At 43.3% G+C, this 23,235-nt stretch overlaps 1 protein-coding gene across 1 annotated transcript in view; it reads right to left on the minus strand.

The window, feature by feature from the left end:
- si:ch211-225b11.4 (thyroid adenoma-associated protein homolog) overlaps positions 1 to 23,235 on the minus strand; it is a 248,624-nt gene that overhangs the window by 187,973 nt on the left and 37,416 nt on the right. The window contains exons 6-8 of the mRNA XM_048556638.1: positions 14,078 to 14,200; positions 12,969 to 13,089; positions 10,100 to 10,248 (exon numbers count right to left, since the gene is read on the minus strand). Coding sequence (XP_048412595.1) covers positions 10,100 to 10,248; positions 12,969 to 13,089; positions 14,078 to 14,200 — 393 coding nt within the window. The remainder of the gene's footprint in view (positions 1 to 10,099; positions 10,249 to 12,968; positions 13,090 to 14,077; positions 14,201 to 23,235) is intronic.

Below are 23,235 nucleotides of genomic sequence, written 5' to 3' on the forward strand. Positions count from 1 at the left end.
AAGGAGTATAAAACTGGCAAGTTATGTTGCAGAGATAGTAGGAACTGCAGATGCTGGAAAATCTGAGAAAGCGAGGTGTCGAGCTGGATGAACACAGCAGGCCAAGCAGCATCAGAAGAGCAGGTAGGCTGATGTTTCAGGCCTAGACCCTTCTTCAGAAATGGGACATCATCTGTGGATGCTCCAACAGTGGCCACAAGGCCAATGGTGGCAGGCACAAAGTGGGGAAGGTCCTGGGTAGGTTTGGGGATTTGGGGATTTGGGAGGTGGAGGAAGCCTGTTTTGGGTGGTAGGCATCAGCAAGTTTACTGTACTTATGGTTTTTGGTGTCCAATAAAACTGAGTAGAATTGTGAGTTCAGGTTGTGGATCCTATGAAGAATAAAATACAGGAGTGGTCCTTCACGGGTCTGGGAGAGGGAGGTTCTAAGCTGGGGTAGGCTTGATTGTAGTGCCAGGAGATGCCGACGCATTGCTGCGAGTGAGTGTTTCAGGAGTTGCAGGGAGAAACGCTTCTGAAGGGTCTCAATGTTCTGAATGTAGACATTGTCATGGCTGGGGCCAAACTGGAAAAGCCTGAATGTGGACTGTAGTCCATTGGGGATGATCTGGTTCTATAGGCAGGTACTAAGAAAAGTGATGTGGTTGTAGTACCTCGTTTGCTTCAGGACGCGGTTGAGCAGTTTCAAGACCGAAGAGATTATGAGAGAGTGGGAGAGAGATCACTGAGGTTGTTTCGGAGGGTAACTTCTTCAGGGTAGGCATCTTTAGAAGAGGCTTCGCAGTGGGGTCTTCTGAAGAAGGGTCTAGGCCTGAAATATCAGCTATCCTGCTCCTCTGATGCTGCTTGGCCAGCTGTGTTCATCCAGCTCTTCACCTTGTTATCTCAAGTTACGTTGTAGTTCTATGTATTAGATCACATTTGAAATATTGTGTGCAGTTCTGGACACCACTCTACAAGAAGACTATGTAGGCTTTGAAGAGGGTGCAAAAGAATTTTATCAGGAATGGAGTGTATTAGCTATAAGGACACATTGGATAAACTTGGACTGTTTTTGTTAGAGTGTGTCAGAGGCTGAGAGCCAACCCTACAGAAGTATTTAAAATTATGAGAGGTCAATAATCAGAGTCTTTCTCCCAGGGCAAATTTCAAATACTATGGGGCACAGGTTTAAAGTGAGAAGGGAAAACTTTAAAGATATGCTCGGGAAGTTTTTTTTACACAAAGGTTGGTACATATCTGGAATGCACTGCTGGGTGGTAGAATCAGATAAACTTTGCTAATGTAAGAGGCACTTAGACAAACATACGAACAGGGAAGGAATAGACGGACAGGGACTTGTGAAGCCAGATCGAATTAGTTTAGAAAGGCATCAGGTTAGCACAAATATGGTGGACCAAAGGGCCTATACTTGTGCTGTACTGTTCTACGTTCTAGGACACTAGGTAGTTCAGAGGAACAAAAGGCTCTTGGGGTGCTTATTCACAGATCCCTGAAGATGGCAAGACTAGTCAATAGGGTAGTTAAGAAAGCATACGGGACACTTGCCTTTATCAGTTGCGGCATAGATTATTAAAGCAGGAAGGTTACATTGAAACCGTATAAGGCTTTGGTTAGACCACAGTTGGAGTACTGTGTGCAGCTCCGGTTCTAACACCATGAGAAGGATGTGATTGCAATGGAGGGGGTGCAAAGGAGATCATTAGGACATTGCCGGAGATGGATATTTCAGCTAAGAGAGGATGGTTGAGCTCAGATTGTTGTCTTTGGAGCAGGGAAGGTTAAGGGGCACCTGATAGAGGCGTGCAGGATTATGAGGGTCATAGTCACAGTGAACAGAAAGCAGCTATTCCCCTTAGGTGAAAGGTCAATAATATGAGGGCATAATTCTAAAGTGAAAGGCAGGAGGTTTAGAGGGGATTTAATGAAAACGTCTCTCACACAGAGGGTGCTGGGCTCTGGAATGTACTGTCTGGGGGGGTAGTTGAGGTAGAAAACCTCACAACTTTTAAGAAGTACTTGGATGAGCATTCAGAAGGGTCTTAACATTCAAGGCTATGAACCCAGTGCAGGAAAGTGGCGCTAGTGTAGGCAGTACCATATTTTTGGCAGTCATGACTTGATGGGCCAAAGGGTCCCTTCTGTATTGTATGATCCTATGAACTGTATCACTTGTAACTTAGTTGCTTCAGTAATAGACTTGCAATAAACTAGCTTGCTTAAAACTGAAACATTATTGCTGTTATTTTATAATTGGAATCCCTGCAAACCTAAAACTAGTTGTACAAATTCACAGTTATGAACCACTGTGTGGATCCACCTGATGTAGCTCTGACAGAACAGAGATCTGGCTTGGAAAGACTGTTCCAGTGCAAAAATGCAACACTTGACCCTGCTGCCCAAACTTGCTAGATTCTGTTTAAAGTCCACAAAAACAGAAATTGCCGGAAATATTCAGCAGGTCTGGAAAGAAATCATCGTGAACACTTCGGATCAAGTGACCCTTCCTCAGAACTTGACCCGAAGCATTAATTCTGATTTCTCTCCACAGATGCTGCCAGAACTGCTGAACTTTTCCAGCAATTTCTGTTTCTGATTTACAGCATCCACAGTTCTCTCGATTTCTGTTTAAAATGCCACTGTTGAATTCTTGCATATTGGATTAATCATAGACTCATAGAATTTTAAAGTATAGCAGGAGGATATTCAACCCATTATACCTGTACTGGCTCCCAAAACAGCTATCCAGCTAGGCCCATTCTCCAGCCCCATCTCCAAAGTCCTTTAAATTCATCATCCTTCAAATATATATCCAGCTCTCTTTTGAAACCTAAATGAAATCTGGCTCCATCATTCTCCCAGGCAGTACATTCCAAATCCTAACAACTCTGATTTCTCCTAATGTTGCTCTCAGGTCTCCCGCTAACAACCCTGAAATTATGATCCCTTGTTACTGATATACAGTCAGTTCTGCTGTAACGTATGTTCCAGCAACATCAATTGACTATAATGCAACTGACAAACAGGGAAATGCTATTCCTAAAAAGTGCTATAACACGATTCCATCAGTGCTCCTCATCCTGGATAACGTGCGAAGCCATGCCTTCCACAGTTGGTGAGCTTTCTGAAAACATCAAAATGCTAGTTCTACCCCCAAACACAACCTCCCTCCTTCAACCCATGGCCTAGGGTGCAATGGCAGCTTTTAAAGTTCAGTATTTAAGAGGCTGATTGCAGCCGCTGAGGGGCATAAGAACAGTTTTCTTCAACTTTGGAAGAGCTTTAACATCAAGAATGCCATTGACATTACTGTGGAGACCTGGGGTGATGTAAGTAAGGGCTGCTTGCATGCATTTTGCTGGAAGCTTCTCCCAGATTTTTTTTTCAAAATTTTAAAGGGTTTGATCAGTTAGAGGAGCTTCCTAGAATCAAAGAACATTGTGTTGATCTTGTAAAGCAAATGAAATTTGAAGAAATGAAGAGTGGGGATGTTGAAGAGCTACTTGAGTCCCACTGTGAAGACTTCTCTACAGATGAGATACAACAACTTGTCGCTGAAGTAGAATTGGAAGCTGCATGTGAAGATGAAGTAGTCCAGGATACAGCACAACAACTTTCCACTTCTGTTTTAGCTTCTGTCTGCAGAGAAATTGAGAAGCAGTTGCAGCTCTTAGAGGACATTGATTACAATACAGAATGCAGCAGGGTAGTAGTTCACGGAATAAGATCTTATCTGGTACCCCATGAACAGCTTCTTCGTGATATAAGAAAAAGGGCAAAGCAGCAAAAGCTTGATGCCTTTTTTAAGCCAACTCTCAAGAAATAGTCAGAAGACAATGTACCAGAGCCATCCACTTCTGTATTAACTATTTCTACCCTAACCCTGCAACTACAACAGCACCTGAAGTAGATGATGATGATAATGACGGTGATGACTGAGGCGACCTTCAGCTCCTGCATTAACAATACAGCAACCTTGAAACTAGCTCCTCCATCATTCAAACTGTGCTATTGTGTGTGTTAGGCTTTTGAATGATTTTGAACTGAACCAGCCCCGCTTTTCCCAGAGGCCCTGTTATTACTTTAGCACAATTTTCTATAATGCAATATTGTGTAGAATCGCAACTAATGGGGTATTGAGTACCAGCGTTGGCAGGTCATGTTACAGTTGTATAAGACTTTGGTTCGGCCACATTTAGAGGACTGCACATAGTTCTGGTCGCCACATTACCAAAAGGATGTGGATGCTTTGGAGATGGTGCAGAGGAGGTTCACCAGGATGTTACCTGGTATGGAGGGCACTAGCTGTGAAGAAAGATTGAATAGATTAGGATTATTTTCATTGCAAAGATGGAGATTGAGGGGGGATCTGATTGGGGTCTACAAAATCACGAGGGGTATAGAGAGGGTGGATAGAAAGAAGCTTTTTCACCAGAGTGGGGGGCTCAATTACTAGGGGTCACGAGTTCAAAGTGAGAGGAGGAAAGTTTATGGAAGATATGCACGGAAAGTTCTTTACACATAGGGTGGTGGGTGCCTGGAACGCATTGCCAACGGAGGTGGTAGATGCAGACACGATCGTGTCTTTTAAGATGTATCTGGACAGGTACATGGATGGGCATTGAGCAAAGGGATACAGACCCTTAGAAAATTGATGACAGGTTTAGACAGAGGATCTGGATTGGCACAGGCTTGGAGGACTGAAGGGCCTGTTCCTGTGCTGTAATTTTCTTCGTTGGGGGACTTCAACTTTCCAAATATTGACTGGGAACACTATAGTTTGAGTACTATAGATGGGTCAGTTTTTGTCCAGTGTGTGCAGGAGGGCTTCCTGACACAGTATGTAGATAGGCCAATAAGGGGCGAAGCCACATTAGATTTGGTACTGGGTAATGAGCCTGGCCAGGTGTCAGATTTGGAAGTCGGTGAGCACTTTGGTGATAGCAATCACAATTCTGTTATGTTTACTTTAGTGATGGAAAGGGATAGGTGTATACCACTGGGCAAGAGTTATAGTTGGGGGAAAGGCAATTACGATGAGATTAGGCAAGATTTAGGAAGCATAGGATGGGAAGGAAACTGCAGGGGATGGGCACATTAGAAATGTGGAGCTTATTCAAGGAAAAGCTCCTGTGTGTCCTAGATAAGTATGTACCTGTCAGGCAGGGAGGAAGCTGTAGAGCGCAGGAGCCGTGGTTTACGAAGGAGGTGGAATTTCTGGTCAACAGGAAGAAGAAGGCTTATGTTAGGATAAGATGTGAAGGCTCAGTTAGGACGCTTGAGGGTTTAAAGGTAGCCAGGGAAGACCTAAAGACAGAACTCAGAAGAGCCAAGAGGAGACATGAGAAGTTGTTGGCGGATAGGATCAGGGTAAACCCTAAGGCTTTCTATATGTATTTAAGGAATAAAAGAATGACGAAAGTAAGATTAGGCCCAATTAAGGATAGTAGTGGCAAGTTGTGTGTGGAGTCAGATGAGATAGGGGGAGCGCTAAATGAATATTTTTCAACAGTATTTACTCTAGAAAACGACAATGTTGTCGAGGAGAATACTGAGATACAGGCTACTAGACTAGGTGGGATTGAGGTTCACAAGGAAGAGGTATTAGAAATCCTACAGAGGGTGAAGATAGATAAGTCCCCTGGGCCAGATGGGATTTATCCTAGGATCCTCTGGGAAGCCAGGGAGGAGATTGCCGAGCTATTGGCATTGATCTTTAACTCGTCATTGTCTACAGGAATAGTGCCAGACGACTGGAGGATAGCAAATGTGGTTCCCTTGTTCAAGATGGGGAGTAGAGAACCCTGGTAATTATAGACCAGTGAGCCTTACCTCAGTTGTTGGTGAAGTGTTGGAAAACGTTATAAGGGATAGGATTTATCATCATCTAGAAAAGAATAAATTGATTAGGGATAGTCAGCACGGTTTTGTGAAGCAAGGTCGTGTCTCACAAACCTTATTGAGTTCTTTGAGAAGGTGACCAAACAGCTAGATGAGAGTAAACCGGTTGATGTGATGTATATGGATTTCAGCAAGACGTTCGATAAGGTTCCCCACAATAGGCTATTGTACAAAATGCGGAGGAATGGAATTGTGGGAGATATAGCAGTTTGGATCGGAATTTGGCTTGCTGAAAAAAGACAGAGGGTGGTAGTTGATGGGAAATGTTCATCCTGGAGACCAGTTACTAGTGGTGTACCGCAAGAGTCGGTGTTGGGTCCACTGCTGTTTGTCATTTTTGTAAATGACCTGGATGAGGGTGTAGCAGGATGGGTTAGTAAGTTTGCAGACGACACTAAGGTCACTGGAGTTGTGGATAGTGACGAAGGATGCTGTAGGTTGCAGAGAGACAGAGATAAGCTGCAGAGCTGGGCTGAGAGGTGGCAAATGGAGTTTAATGCAGACAAGTGTGAGGTGATGCACTTTGGTAGGAGTAACCGGAAGGCAAAGTACAGGGCTAATGGTAAGATTCTTGGTAGTGTAGATGAGCAGAGAGATCTCGGTGTCCATGTACACAGATCCTTGAAAGTTGCCACCCAGGTTGACAGGGCTGTTAAGAAGGCATACAGTGTTTTAGCTTTTATTAATAGAGGGATCGAGTTCCGGAACCAAGAGGTTATGGTGAAGCTGTACAAAACTCTGGTGCGGCCACACTTGGAGTACTGCATACAGTTCTGGTCACCGCATTATGAGAAGGATGTGGAAGCTTTGGAAAGGGTGCAGAGGAGATTTACTAGGATGTTGCCTCGTATGGAGGGAAGGTCTTACGAGGAAAGGCTGAGGGACTTCAGGCTGTTTTCATTAGAGAGAAGAAGGTTGGAGAGGTGACTTAATTGAAACATATAAAATAATCAGATAGGGTGGATAGGGAGAGCCTTTTTGCTAGGATGGTGATGGCGAGCACGAGGGTGCATAGCTTTAAATTGAGGGGTGAAAGATATAGGACAGATGTCAGAGGTGGCTTCTTTACTCAGAGAGTAGTAAGGGAATGGAACGCTTTGCCTGCAACAGTAATAGATTCGCCAACTTTACGTACATTTAAGTCGTCATTGGACAAGCATATGGATGTACATGGAATAGTGTAGGTTAAATGGGCTTGAGATCAGTATGACAGGTCGGCACAACATCGAGGGCTGAAGGACCTGTGCTGTGCTGTAATGTTCTATGTTCGTTCTTTGTTCCATCTCTTGAGAGCAGAACCAACTGTACCAACAAGTGAAAACGGAATATCCTTTTTAACCCCAACAAACTGGTTCATAATTCCGATCACCTCAATAAAATCTGCTCCAAGCAGGATAATCCCAGTTTCTCTAATTCTTCATTCTGTCTAAAATCCCTCATTCATTGAGTCAGAGAGTAATACAGCATGGAAACAGGCCCTTCAGCCCAAACTGGTCCATGCTGACCAGAGTGACCACTCAGCTCATTCCAACTGCCCACATTTGGTCCATATCCCTCTAAATCCTTCCCATCCATGTACCTTTCTAAATTTTTTTTTAAAATGTTGCTACTGTACTCGCCTCAACCACTTTCGCTGACAGCCCATTCCATTTACGCACTCTCTGCGTGAAGAAGTTGCCCCCTCAGGTCCTTTTTAAATCTTTCCCCTCTCTCCTTAAACCTATACTCTCTAAGTTTTCAATTCCCCATCCCTGAGAAAAAAGACTATGTGCACTCGTGCTATCCATGCCCCTCATAATTTGAGACACCTCATTCTTTGGTACCATTCTAGTAAATCTCCTTTGAACTCTCATTAGACTTTAAACATCCTTTCTAAAGGTGCCCAGAACTGAACACAATGCTCCAAATGTGGTCAGACCAATGATTTGTATCGGTGTAGCATCAGTTCCCTTCTTTTATACTCTACTTATAAACCTAAGGATCCCTTAAGTCTTCTTAACAACCGTTTCAACTTGCCTGGCCACCTTCAGATAATCATGCATGTGAACTTTGAGGTTCCTCTGTTCCTCTACACAACTCAAAGTTGAAACATTAAGCTTGTGTTTCTCTCAACAAAATGAATTACTTCAAATTTTGTCTCTCTGAAGTCACTAATGGTCATTCTCGCAATTCAGCGATCTTCATATCTCAGTATCATCCACAAATTTAGATTTTTGCCTTCAAACACCTCTATATAAATCAGAAAAAACAACAAACACTGGGGAACACCATTTTCAACCTGTCACCAAACCAAGAAATGCCCATGTACATGTAAACATCCTCCACTTTCTAACTTTTAGTCAGCTTCTCATCCATGCTGCCAAGGACACATGAATTCCAAACATTTCTAATTTGCTAACCAACTTGCCATGTGGCACCTATCAAATGATGTCTGAATGTCCAAACATACAACATTGACCAGGGCTGAAAGACTCCGCACAGTGGATCAGATCAAAGCTTTGCAGTCCTGTCACTTGGAATTGTGCATAGACATGGACAATTAAAGAACTAATAGGAGGTGGAGAATCTACAAATATCTCCATCACTGAGATCAATGTCAATGCAAATGGCAAAACTGAAGCATTGCGTTCAGCCTCAGCCAGGAATGCTGAGTGAATGATCCATCTCAGCCACCTCCTCCTCAGGTTGACAGCATCACAAATGTCACTATTCAGCAATTTCAATTCATTCCATATCACATCAACAACCATCAGAAGGGAATGGATTCTATAAAGGCTCGGGGCCCTGACAACATTCTGGAAATAGCACTGAAGAAATGTGCTCCAGATCTGGCAGCACATAAGCCAAGATGCTGTAGTATAGCTATGACAGTGACATCTACCTGACAATGTGGAAAATTAACTCAGTGTAGTCTGTCCACAAACAGCAGGACAAATCCAATCCAACTAATCAGTCTAATCTAAATCATGAGCAAAATGATGGACACATGGATGGATGCTCTATAAGGCTCCGTTTCCTCCAGGTTCATTTGGCTCCTGACCTCATCACAGTCTTGTTCCAAACTTGCGTAAAACATGTGCTGAACTCCAGGGGTGGTGACAGTGGCTATCTTTAACATGAAGGCAGGTTTTATAGACTATGGCAACTCTTAGCAAATATGGAATTAAAGGGAATAAGAGAAAATCTTTCCACTGGTTGGAGTCATACCTAGACACAGGTGGTTGTAATTGTTGGAGGTGAATCATACCAACCTCAGTACAAACCTACAGTTCTTCAGGATAGTGTCCTAGGCCCAAGCATCTTCAGCTGCTTCAGTGACCTTCCCTCTATCCTAAATTCAGAAGTGGGAATATTTGCTAATGACTGTACAATGGTCTTTACCATTTAAGACTCCTCAGATCCTCAGACAGTCTGAGTTTATAAGCCACAAAACCTGGACAAGGTTTTGCCTCAGGCTTCAGAAGTGGAAGCACCAAGCAACAGATATCTCCAACAAGACAGAATATAACCACCACCCTTGAAATTTTCTAACTTGCAGCTTCCACAGCTTAGCATGCAACTATCATAGAATCCATACAGGGCAGAAGCAGGCCATTCGGCCCATTGAATTCTCACACACCATCCAAAGAGCAACCCACCCACACCCACACTGCATTTCCCATGGCCAATCCACCTAACCTGCACTTCCTGGACACATGGGCAATTTAGCATGGCCAGTCCACCTAGCCTGCACATCTTTGGACTGTGGGAAGAAACCGGAGTACCCAGAGGAAACCCATGCGGACACGGGGATAATGTCCAAACTCCACACAGAGTTGCCCAAGGGTGGAATCGAACCCAAGTTCCTGGCGCTGTGAGACAGCAATGCTAACCACTGAAGCACCGTGCCGTCCTATGTTCCTGTACTGTAGCTTCACAAGGTTTTCACCTTATTTTTAGATATGTCTGGTAGTGCTTCTGACCTCCTTCAGTCTTCATTCAGCCAAGGTTTGTTGCGGCTGTACAGGACATCGGTGAGGTCACTTTGAGAATACTTCATACACTGCTCACCCTTTTATAGGATGTTCTATACACACGCAGCTTTCCAACACAGAAAAAGACCGGTCCAACGCATCTGTGCCAAACATTTATTCCTACTCCATCATAACCCATGTCAGAAATTATCACGTATGAAACAATGGAAATCTTTCTACTATACCCCACTTTGGAAGCCTGGCAGTTGGCAGACCAGCATCTCATTGTGATTGCAGCTCACGAGGCCCCGACTCATCAGCAAGTTTCCCAAACCATCAGTTCGCTTTGCCAGGAATGTGACCTTCAGCTCTCCGAGAATCAAGCAATCAATCTCTGGGAAAGCAAACAACAGACCAGATTATAGGCAAGGGCAGAGAGCTGGGAATGACCAGCAGCAAATCAATAACACTCGCTCATCCCACCAATCACCCCACAAACACCACAACCAAACTACATCAATCACACTCCGTCACAGAATCAGTAATACTACCCCTGCTCATCCTATCGATAACTGCCCAGCCTACCAATGACTTCCGTCGCACCCAAACAGTCAAACTCTCCCACATCGTTTGTGACATTCCCCCAACCAATTTTTAACTTCCCTATCGTCTTTTGTTGACATGATAACACCCCACAATCAGTCATACACTGTCCCTTCACACAGGCTATTTTGAATTCTTTTAGAAAACTGTGGTCAATTCTGGTCTCCCTGCTATATGAAGGATGTTGTCAAGCTTGAGAGGGTGCAGAAAAGATTTACTAAGATGTTGTCAGGATTGGAGGGTTTGAATTATTGGGAAATTGAATAGGCTGGGACTTCTCTCCTCCCAGAATGTCGGAATCTGAGGGATGACTACATAGAGGTTTACAAAATAATGCGGGGCATAGATAGGGTGAATAACCAAGGTATTTTCCTAGGCCAGTGGAGTCCAAAACTGGAGTGCATACTAAGGTGAGAGGAGAAAGATATAAAAAGGACCTGATGGGTAACATTTTAGCTAGAGGGTGGTGCATGTATTGAATGAGGTGCCAGAGGAGGGGGTGGACGCTGTTATTACAACAACATTTAAAAGACATCTTGATGAGTATATGAAGAGGAGGTCTGGAAGGTTAAGGCCATTCGCTGGTGAATGGGTCTAGGTCAAATTAAGATGTCTGGTCAGTGCAGATAAGTCAGACCAAGGGGTCTGTTTCCGTGCTGCATAACTCTATGACTTGTGGGAGACTCTAAGACCAGAGAGCACAGTCTCAGAATAAAGGCATGCCAATTTAAGACTGAGATGAGAAGGAATTTCTTCTCTCAGAGGGCTGTGTGTCTTTGGAACTCCCTGCCATAGAGGGCTGCGGAGTCAGAATTCTTGTGCATGCTTAAACATGTGATGTGGAGATACCAGTGTTGGACTGCGGTGGACGAGGTCAAAAATCACACAACTCTGATTTTCGGGTAAATGTCCTCCAAGGTGGACACAATGACGCAAAAATCGCTGAGCACTGTCCCGAGATAATTAGAGGTTTTAACAATGTATACAAGAGGTGACATCTCAGATTAGACATTGCATTGCAGGTGTCAGATCTTGCCTGGAATCTGTCTACATTTCAAACTGGGGTCAGGTTTTTTTTTGAGCAAAACAGAATTGTATTCGTAGCTACACAAACATCTTGGATGAAATAAGTCATGCGTGTGAATGTCTGTGTGTGTGTACACGTGTGCTGTCCATGTGTGTGAGAAACAGTGAGTGAATGTGCGTATGTGTGCTAGAGAGAGTAATAGTGTGAGGGAGGGTGTGTGTGTAGGTATGAGTGTGAGAAAGAGAGAGGGCCTGTGAGTGTGCAAATGTGTGCATATCTGTGTATGCCCACACACGCGCATGAGAGTATATAGCGTGGTGGGGTCACCTGTAATACCACATGCACCTGAGATCACAATTGAGGCCATCCTCATGGCTATGCAACTTGGCTATCAGCGTCTAGTCAGCAATTTTGCGTCACTGTGTATCTCAAAGTCCACCTTGGAGGACACTTGCCCGAAAATCGGAGGGTGAACATCCTTGGCCCCCTGAAATGATCCCCCACTGGGAGGGAGCACCCCTGTCCAGTGATCATTGCATGGTGCCCATTCATCCCTTGTCATAGCGTCTGCATGGTTTCGCCAGAACACCATGCCTCGGGGCATCCCTGCCTGCATTAGGAGGTAGACAACAGTGGTCGAGTCACACACACCACAAATTCTCCCTCTTTCTCCACACGCACACACACAAATTATTACATCTAAGATGTTTGTGTAGTCGCAGATACATTCTGTTTTGCTCAAAAAACCTGACCCCAGTTTAAAGCATAGACAGATTCTAAGCAAGACCTGACACCTAAAATGCATGTCTAATCTGAGATATCACGCCTTGTATAAATTGATAAAACCTTTAAATCATCTCAGGGCAATGTCTCGAAAGGAATCTAGATTTTGCATTTCAATCAGTCTCCTTTCTAACTGATTAAAGATTCAACAACAGGGGGCCAGTTTTAGTTCCCTTTCTGCTTAAAAATTCTATGTCTTACACCCTCTCTCTCACGCCATGGCTGAGGAAGGGGCAGAACTGTGCAAGCTATGTGTTTTCAAATAAACCTGTCAGACTACAACCTGGTGTTGTGTGATTTTTGACCTACATTTAAGGCTGAACAGATTCTTGACAGAATCAAGAATTATGGGAAAGGGCAGGAAAGTGGATGTAAGAATATTTGATAAGCCATGTGCAACGATTGGTGGAGCAGGTTCAAGAGGCTGACCGGCCTACTCTTGTTCCTACTTATTATGGTCTTATGCACTTTCTCTGCATAACTCTGCAATCTTCCTTCCTACAAGTGTTGATCCATTTTGCCTTCCAAGGTTATTATACTTTTTCACACAAAGTCACTAGTGTAACTGAAAATGAGCCCAAAGTATAAGGAGCCAAGACTGAAAAATCAAGGTAAAAGAACTGCAGAAATGAAGAAGCAAGATTAGTCAAGCATCATCCTCATTGGGTTTCACTGAGAGAAGAACTGGAATGGTTACTAACCTCCTTGTGTCAGTTGTAAAGCATGGAGGGCTGCCACTGCCCTGACCTGGGGCTGAGGGTTGCTGTTAACCAGCTTCGCCAGTGTTGTACTGGCCAGAAGTCGGCTGTCTGTGTGTGAACTCTGCAACAGCAAACAACATAACGAGGAATACAGACAACCTGTATTATTCCACTATCGCAACCAATCACGCCTCCAGCATGTCCCTCAATCGTGCCACTTGGCACTTGGCTTCACTCAATCTTCTGATCCATGCGGAACCGATTTCTCAAAAGCTCATACCGTAGGCTATTTCCTTCTTTGTCAAGGCCACCATATCCCTTTTGACTCATTCTCTATAAAGGCTACATCTGCCCAAATCAGGTTGCCGTTCCTAACAGGAAGTAACGGAAAGTTCTTCCAACCAACTCCTCTCTGATGAAGGGTCTAGGCCCAAAACGTCAGCTTTAGTGCTCCAGAGATGCTGCTTGGCCTGCTGTGTTCATCCAGCTCCACACTTTGTTATCCTCCTTCATGCAACTTTCCTTCTCCCCTTAATTTTGTCAATGCTCAATGATCCTCTGTACGTTCCACCTAGATTCCAGAACCTGCTTTATATACATCCCCTTTTTCCTGTGTCACCTGCACTGATATGAAGATTTATTCCTCTCTCGCCAACTTCCCTGTAAGATGGAAACTGGCAGCTGACATTTCCTTCTCCTCCTGCTTTAAAACTCAAAGCTTGACTGCATCTCAGTGCTTTCTCTACATTATTTTACCAGGTTAGGGTTCAGTACCAGAAGTGGACATGACCAGGACAGTATCACAGACTGTCAAACAATTAGTTCTGCCCTGCTCCCCAGTATCACTCTGCCCTTCCCAATCTTGACACCAGATTCTGCCTCCTTCTACCTTCTCACGGTTTTGGAAGGGCAGGGGCATTTGTCTCTCTCATCCACTGACACCTCTGAAGGAAAATATGCCTCAAATCTCTTTTATCAACTGAATCCTATCACTATGTACAAACCAAAAGCTAGACTCCAAACCAGAGTGATCAAAATGGCCCCCAGTCTTCTGAATGCAGAGCTGGGATGTATCTGCAAACACATCGTAACCTTGGCGGTTGACTCACCTGGCTCACAATGGCTTGGAACAGAAATCCAACAATCCTTTGCAGAGCTTCTTTTCCACACTCTCCCCTCCATACAATGGCTCCAATACTTTTGGGCACAGCCTGGAAGATCTGAAGACATATCTAGGAAGCCAGAATGGGTGATCAGAAACTTATAAATAAAAAGAGTCAAGTGTTTCTGACAATATCCAGTTGATGCTTATTCTGACTGATGTCTCCCATTATAACTATTACAAAAAATATATTTCATTCGTAAAATATCTAAAAGTACACTCCAATATATTTCAAATTGGACTTTATAGAAAATACAATAAGTTGTAACTTTTCTCCATTAAGCTCAATGGATTCTTGTATGCCTCAAACCAATTGCAATCCTTGCTAAGTTCAATGACAAGCATACAGTGGAGTTCTGCAAGTTACCAGCTCCTTTCTAGCAACTTTTCCCCACTGCTTATTGGTGGTGGCTGTCGCAAGCTTTAGAACACCCCTCAGTATGAAGAGCTGGATCTTGGAATGGGCATATGCGCAATACTTGGTTGAGAACAACTCTTTGCACTGGAAGGTCATCAAGTTTCAGGCAGATCCAACTGCACCTTTCACCGAGGTAATAATCTTCAAGGTGTAGTTGATGTTTCTTCTGGTGTGCGTCCCTGTGAACAACCCGTCGAATATGCTTCTGTTTCACAGAGGTGCTCAGGATGAACTTGACAGAAACCAGTGGATTCATCTCCAGTCCTTCTCAGCAAAGGCACTTTTCTGGAAGGAGATGTGTGACAGTCTCTTCAACACCGCAGCTGTCTCAGTGGCAGTGTACAGTGGCACAGAGAGTCTAAAAATAGGTAAATGACCTGATGAGGAGTGCCTTTCTCACCACCAAACCACCTATATCTTGGTACTTATTTGTAAGTTCTGGTGATGAGGCATTCTACTAAATAACTTTGGCTGAAACCTCAGGGAGCAATTCAACAAGATCAATTATCTCTTTTCCCTTCAGGGGATCAAGGACATTGCATGCTAACTACCACCTGATAGGCTTGAGGTCAAATGTATTTTTCTGTACAAAATTTTAAATGACTCACAGATGGGAAGACACAGCCCAACTACTTGCTGCCCTTTGAGTCTGGTCAGTCATTCAATAGATCATGGGTAATCTTTTTGTTTGGATTCTATATTCCCATCGATCCCTAATAAGCCTAGATTCCCTTGCTTAACAGGAATGTCTTTCTCTGCCTTTGTAAAATATTTAATGGTCCCACCTCTGCTGCCAACCAAGGCAGAGAGTTCCAAAGGTGCACAATGCTCAGTAAAAGATAATTCTCCTCAGCTCTGTCCCAAAAGGACAACGCTAATTTTCAAACAATACTCCTAGTTCTGGATACATTCACAATAGGAAAGATCCTTCTAATATCATGACCACTGAAGATCTTACACACTACATTAAATCACCTCCCACTCTTCTCAACTCCAGCGAGAACAAGTTCAGCCAATCCAACCGGTCAAAAGACTAAGTCAAGCCGCTTAAGCATAACATGTTTACCTTTATGTCCAATTCCTCTTGTAATAAAGGATAGCTTTCTATTACCTTTCCTAACTTATTTGCTGAACATTCATACTAACTTGTTGTGACATATCATAACACCTAAGTCACGTTACATCTGCAGTTGTTCTCTGCTTTTTAATTATTATTAATTATTCCAGCCAAAGTGAACAACTTCACACTTTTCCATCTCGCAGATTTTCATCCACTCACTCAACCTTATCTTAGAAGATACAGTGTTGGAGTTAAAAATGATATTTCGATATGACAATGAGCAAGTGAAGCAAAGTGGGAAAATATATGAAAATAGGCTGCTGCAATAAACAGAACTGTTTTAGCCAGCGATAAGTGTATAACTTGGATTATTTGTAGGAGACATTCTTTTACGTCGTTGGCACAGAGCCACCTGGAGTGTTTGGAAAAGTGCTTAAAGTATTACGAAATGCTGTTTGTCATTTTTATAAATGACTTGGACACAGGCATAGGTGGATGGGTTAGTAAGTTTGCAGATGACACTAAAGTCGGTGGAGTGGTGGGCAGTGTGGCAGGTTGCAGGGAGACTTGGATAAACTGCAGAATTGGGCTGAAAGGTGGCAAATGGAGTTTAATACAGATAGATGTGAGGTGATTCACTTTGGGAGGAATAATAGGAAGGCAGAATACCGGGTCAATGGAAAGATTCTTGGTAGTGTGGATGTGCAGAGGGATCTTGGTGTCCATGTACATAGATCCCTGAAAGTTGCCACCCAGGTTGATGGTGCTGTTAAGGCTCACAGTGTGTTAGGTTTCATTGGTAGAGGGATTGAATTCCGGGGCCGTGATGTCATGCTGCAACTGTACAAAACGCTAGTACGGCCTCACTTGGAATACTGCGTGCAGTTCTGGTTGCGCCATTACAGGAAGGATGTGGAAGCATTGGAAAAGGTGCAGAGGAGATTTACTAGGATGTTGCCTGGTCTGGACCGCAGGCCCTATGAAGAAAGGCTGAGGGACTTGGGTCTGTTCTCATTGGAGAGAAGGAGGCTAAGAGGGGATTTAATAGAGACATACAAGATGATCAGAGGATTAGATAGGGTGGACAGTGAGAGTCTTTTTCTGAGGATGATGACTTCAGCTTGTACAAGGGGGCATAGCTACAAATTGAGGGGTGATAGATTTAAGACAGATGTCAGAAGCAGGTTCTTTACTCAGAGAGTGGTAAGGGCTGGAACACCCTGCCTGCCAATGTAGTTAACTCAGCCACATTAGGGGCATTTAAACAGTCCTTGGATAAGCATATGGATAATGCTGGGACATTGTAGGGGGAGGGGTTAAGATTAGTTCACAGGTCGGCACTGTATTGTTCCACGTTCTATGTTCTATATTCTACGTAACCAGAACAGTCCTAATCATTGGACTTTCAACATCAGAATGTGTTCATGGGTCCAGGGCCATGGACTTTCCCTATCGCATTAGACCAGTGACACAGAATCTTAGGGAGAACTCTAAATGCCAGCTATTCAAAATCCCTGGCATGAAGACAAGGCAGTGGGACTCACTAGTCTGTATAGATATGAAGTAGCTTAATATTTATACAAACTAATGAGTGAATCTTAAGCAGATTAAGCTATTAAATTAGCTACGTATTGAAATGCATGTGTCTTCTTGTAATCGTTTTGATCATTTTAAAGATCCCATTAGGTACTTTCAGCCTAACAATACCGAAGAGTTGTCAAATGAGGCTTTGTGGTAAAGCTCAAGAATTAAAAAAAGGGGCAGTCACAAAGCTGGGTGTGTTTTATGGGCTCCCAAAAAGTCAGCAGGCAATACAGAAGCAATATGTAGACAATTCACTAAGGTGTGCAAAAATTATAATAAGGTGATTACATTAGGCAAATTCAACTACCCCAACATATATTGGGATAATCATGGTATAAAGAGTTTAGAGGATACGGGTTTCTTGAATGGTGTTCAGGAGACCTTTTTATATGAACATGTCTGCGGTCCTACAATAAATGCTGCAGTGCTGAACCTAGCTCTGGGGAATGAAGCCAGACAGGAGTTTGAAGGAGAGTGGGGCAGCCTCTTACTAATAGCGAGCACAGCACCATACGGTTTAAGTTTCTTGTGTTAAAGGAAAAGGATGTTCTGCAAAAGAAAAAGGATTTTGGATTGGGGCAAGGCAGTTTTTATTAAAATGAAGTCAAAACTGTCCATGGAGGACTGCAAACAGCTATTTGAGGGTAAATCTAGGACAGAACAGTGGGAGGTGTTCAAAAAAGGTACTGGGCAGAGTACAGGAGCAACATGTTCTCTTTAGGGTGAGATGTAGGAGCAACAAGCCTAGAAAATCTTTGATATCTGGGACTATTCAGGATCAGTTAAAAAGAAAAAAAAGAGAGATGTGTAACAGCCAGAAAGGTAGCAAATCAATAGAGGCCTTGGTGGAGCATTTAAAGTACTAGGGGAATATTAAGAAAGAAAAAAGCAGAGCAAAGAGGGGCAAATGAACAACAAGCTAGCAGATAAAATAAGGAGAATCACAGGATATCCTGCAAGTAGACCAAAAGGAACAGAGTAACCAATGAGAGTAAGGCCCAACAGGGACCAAGGGAGAAAATCTGTTGTGCAGCCGAAAGACATTGGTAGAGTGACAAATGAATACTTCACATGTCTTAACTCGGGACAAAGAGGATGTAGGTATCGAATTCAAGATGATGATGGACTGTGAGGTTCTTGAGCAGTTCAGTATCGAGAGTGAGGAGGCATTGGAAGTTTTGGCAGGTTTAAAAGTGGACAAATCCCTCGCTCCAAATGACTGGTATTTCAGACTGCTGTGGGAGATGAGGGAGGAAATGATAGGGTCCCTAACCCAAGATTTAAATTCCTTTTTGGCCACAGGCGAAGTGCCAGAGGACTAGTGGACAGCAAATATATTTCTACTTTTCAAGAAACAGGATTGGGAACTAAATATCCAAGGATATACATCCTATTGAAAAGATAGGCAGGTGGGCCAAAGGGGTAGGGTTGCCTTCTTAGTGAGAAATTAAATCAAATCAATAGAAAGAAACAAAGTAGGGTCAGATGGTGTAGAATCTGCATGGGTAGAATTGATGAACCGCAAGGGTCAAAAAAAAACGATAGCTAGGGCTGTGTACAGGCCTCCAAACAGTAGTCAGGAGCTGGGGCACAAGATACACTAGGAGATAAAAAAGGTGTTTAAGAAAGGCAAAGTCACAGTGATCATGGGGGATTTCAATATGCAGGTGGACACAGGAAATCAGATTGATAGCAGATTGCAAGAAAAGGAGTTTGTGGAATGTCTATGAGATGGCTTTTTGGAGCAGCACATGGTGGAGCCCACAAGGGAACAGGCAATACTGGATTTGGTGTTGTGCAATGAGGAAAACTTGACACGGGAGTTTAAGGTAAAGGAACCCTTAGGAGGCAGTGATCACAAGATGATAGAATTTACTCTGCAATTTGAGAGGGAGAATCAGAGGTAACGGTATTACAGCTGAATAAAGGTGACTACAGAGGTATGAAGGAGGAGCTGGGCAGAATTGACTGGAAGAGGACCTTAGCAGGAAAGACAGTGGAACAGCAATAGCAGGAGTTTCTGGGAATAATTCAGGAGGTGCAGCAAAAGTTCATCCCTAGGATAAAGAAGCATGGTACAGGGAGGATGAAGCAACCATGGTTGACTAAGGAAGTCAGGGATAGCATAAAAGCAAACGAGAAAGCACAGAATATGGCAAAAGACAGTGGGAAACCAGAGGACTGGGAAGCTTACAAAGAACAACTGAGGGCAACAAAAAAAAGAAATAAGGAGGGAGGAGATTAAATATGAGGGTAAGCTAGCCAGTAAAATAAATGAAGACTGTAAAAGTTTCTTTAGGTACATAAAGGGCAAAAGAGAGACAAAGTGGACATTGGACCACTGGAAAATGACGCTGGAAAGAACGTCATGAGGATCAAGGAAACAGCTGAGGAACTGAATAATTACTTCACATAAGTCTTCATGGTGGAAGACACGGGTAATATCCCAAAAATTCAAGAGAGTCAGGGGGCAGAGCTGAGTATCACCAAGGAAAAGGTGCTCATAAAACTGATTGGCCTGAAGGCAGACAAATCACCTGGACCAGATGAACTACACCCCAGAGTTCTAAAGGAGATAGCTAAAGTTATAGTGGAAGCATTAGTGGTGATCTTTCATGAATCACTAGAGTCAGAAAGGGTCTCAGAGGACAGGAAAATCGCTAACATGACAGCCCTGTTTGAAAAGGGACTAAGGCAAAAGATGGAAAATTACAGGCCAATTTGCCTAACTGCAGTTGTGGGCAAGATTTTGGAGTCTGTTGTAAAGGATGAGATTTCTGAATATTTGGAAGTGTGCAGTAAAATAGCGCAAAGTCAGCACAGTTTCATCTAGGGGAGGTCATGCCTGGCAAATCTGCTAGAATTCTTTGAGAGAGTAACAAGCAGGGTAGACCAAAGAGAACCAGTGGATGTTACTTACCTGGACTTCAAGAAGGCCTTTGATAAAGTGCCATGCAGGAGGCTGCTGAGTAAGATAAGGGCCCACGGTATTAGAGGCAAGATGCTAGCATGGATAGATTAGCTGTGTGGCAGAAAGCAGATAGTAGGGATAAAGGGGTCTTTCTCAGGATGGTAGCCGGGGACAAGTGGTGTTCCAGAAGGGTCGGTGCTGGGACCACAACTTTCCACTTTGCACATTAATGACATAGACGAAGAAACTGTGGACAGTCTGGCTAAGTTTGCAGACGATACAAAGATAGGTGGAGAGACAGATCATACTGAGGAGGTGGCGAGGCTGCAGAAGCATTTGGACAGGGTAGGAGAGTGGGCAAAGAAGTGGCAGATGGAGTACAATGTGGCAAAGTGTGAGGTCATGCACTTTGGTAAGAAGGACAAAAGCATGGACTATTTTCTAAATGGGGAGAAAATTCAGAAGTGTGAAGTGCAAAGAGACTCGGGGGTTCTAGTCCAGGATTCTCTCAAGGTAAACTTGCAGGTTGAATCAGTACTCAGGAAGGCAAATGCAATGTTGGCATTTATGTTGAAAGGACTCGAATATAAATGCAGGGATGTACTATTGTGGCTTTATAAGGCACTGGTCAGGCCACATTTGGAGTATTGCGTGCAGTTTTGAGCCCCATATCTCAGGTAGGATGCACTGGCCCTGGAACGGCTTCAGAGGAGGTTCACAAGAATGGTCCTAGGAACGGAAAGCTTAACATATGAAGAATGTTTGAGGACTCTGGGACGATACTCATTGGAGTTTAGAAGGATGAGGGGGGGATCTAATTGAAACTTTCAAAATACTGAATGGCCAGGACAAACTGCATGTCGGGAAGATGTTTTCATTGGTAGGAGAATCTAGGATCCGAGGGCACAGCCTTAGGGTAAAGGGAACACCTTTAAGAACGAAGATAATTGGAAATTTCTTCAGCCAGAGGGTGGTGAATCTATGGAATTCACTGCCACAGAAGGCTGTGGAGGCCAGATCAGTGAGTACATTTAAGACCAAGATAGATAGGTTCTTAATTATCAAGGGGATCAAGGGTTATGGGGAGAAAGGAGGAGGAGAATTGGGTTGAGGAACTTATCAGCCATGATTGAATGGTGAAGCAGACTCGATGGGCTGAATGGCCTAATTTCTGCTCTTATGTTTTATGGTCTTAAGAAGGGTGATATAGGGGAATTGGAGACCAGTGAGTCTCACATCTGAGGTAGGGAAGCCTATGAAGATAACTCCGAAGGAAAAAATTAATTCTGAGTCAGGGAGGCAAGGTTTGACCTGAGATAAACAACATGGCTTTGTCAGAGGGAGGTCATGCATAACAAATCCGGTTGAATTTTTATAGGAGGGGACCAAATATGTAAATAGGCAAAAATAATGATTTAGTTTATCTGGATTTCAGTAAAGCCTTTGATAAGATCCCATGTGGGAAACTGAAAGAAATAAAAACAGAGATTCAAGATAACTTAGCAAGCTGGATCCAAAATTGGGTTCAGGGCAAGAGACAGAGGATGGTACTTCAAGGCTGTTTGTGGGACGGAGGCTGGTATCCAGTGGCAAAACACAAGAATGTCATCGTGGAAGTGTCAATTGAACCCATCTCCTCCACATTTCCAGGCAGTGCATTTTCAATTGTCACTACTTGCTGTAGGAGAAAGTTCTTTCTCAATCACATTTTATCTCCTTGCCAGTCACTTTAAATCTGCATCCACTCATTGTTGATCCTATCGCCAGACGGGACAGCTTCTTCCTGATTACTGCGTCCAGGCCTTTCGTGATTTTGAAAACATTAATCAAATCTCATCTTAGTCTTCTGCTCTCCAAGGAAAACAGAACCCACTTCACCAATCCACCTTCATATCCCTGGAAACATACTCATGAAGCTCTTCTGCACTCTCCCCAATGGATCCACGTTTATGATATACATAAATGACTTGGATAAACATGTAGATGGATGGGTTAATAAGTTTGTAGTGATACAAAGATCAGTCGAGTCGTGGATAGTGTAAAAGTTTGTCAAAGGATACAGCATGATATAGATAAGTTGCTGATATGGGCAGGATATGGCAGATGGAGGTTAATCCAGGTAAATAAGAGATGCTGTACTTTGGGAGATTAAATGTTCAGGAAAAAGTATATAGTTAATGGCAAGACCCTGAATAGCACGGATGTACAGAGGGATCTTGGGGTTCAAGTCCATTGTTCCCTGAAAGTGGCCTGAAACTAACGTTCTATCCTTCCTAAAATTAGTCCAGCTGAAAGATAACTGTGTCTTATACAGGTGCAAATTAACCGCCCTGTTGTACTGTGCTTCTATCAGTAAAGTTGAGGATAATCCATGCATCATTGATTTACTATTGACTCTCTACCAGTCGAGCCATGTTTTATGACTAATGCACATATACACCCAGGTCTCTCTCTGCTCTTGCACACCCGTTAGACAACTGTCGTTTGTTTTAACACGGCGTGAAGCTGGATGAACACAGCAGGCCAACACATCCAGCTTCAGACTTTGTTATCTCAGATTCCCCAGCATCAGCAGTTCCTACTATTTCTGTCGTTTGTTTTATATTGTTTCTGTGTACTTTCTACCGAAATATATCACCTTGCATTTCTGAATTTTGAATATGATCTAACTACACTCTCAATCCGGTGAAAGGTAATCTTTGCACATTTCAGTAAGCGTGAACCCTAACCTACAGATTACAGAGGTCTTGTGGCATAGTGGTAGTGTTCCCATCTCCAAGTCAGAAGGCCTGTGTTCAACCTCATCCTGCTCCAGAGGTGTCAAAACATGTTTGAGCAAGTTGATGAAAGATATCGAAAGGTTATCAGCAAGCTCTGCCTAATTAAAAACACCAGTTTAACTCACTGTCTCTGCTGTAAAGCCCACTTTAAACAGATATGAATGCAATTTAATTTTTGCAAAAACCATCACCATTTTTCTTTCATGTTAAACCAAAGACAGATAAAGTCACAGGATCATACAGCATCGGCCAACCGGTCCATGCTGATCACAATCCCTAATTAAACGAGTTCCACCTACCTGCACTTGACCCATATCCTTCCAAACATTTCTTATTGATGTACTTATTCAAA

Source organism: Stegostoma tigrinum, chromosome 26, assembly GCF_030684315.1.
Source record: "Stegostoma tigrinum isolate sSteTig4 chromosome 26, sSteTig4.hap1, whole genome shotgun sequence".
Taxonomy (NCBI): Eukaryota; Metazoa; Chordata; class Chondrichthyes; order Orectolobiformes; family Stegostomatidae; genus Stegostoma; species Stegostoma tigrinum.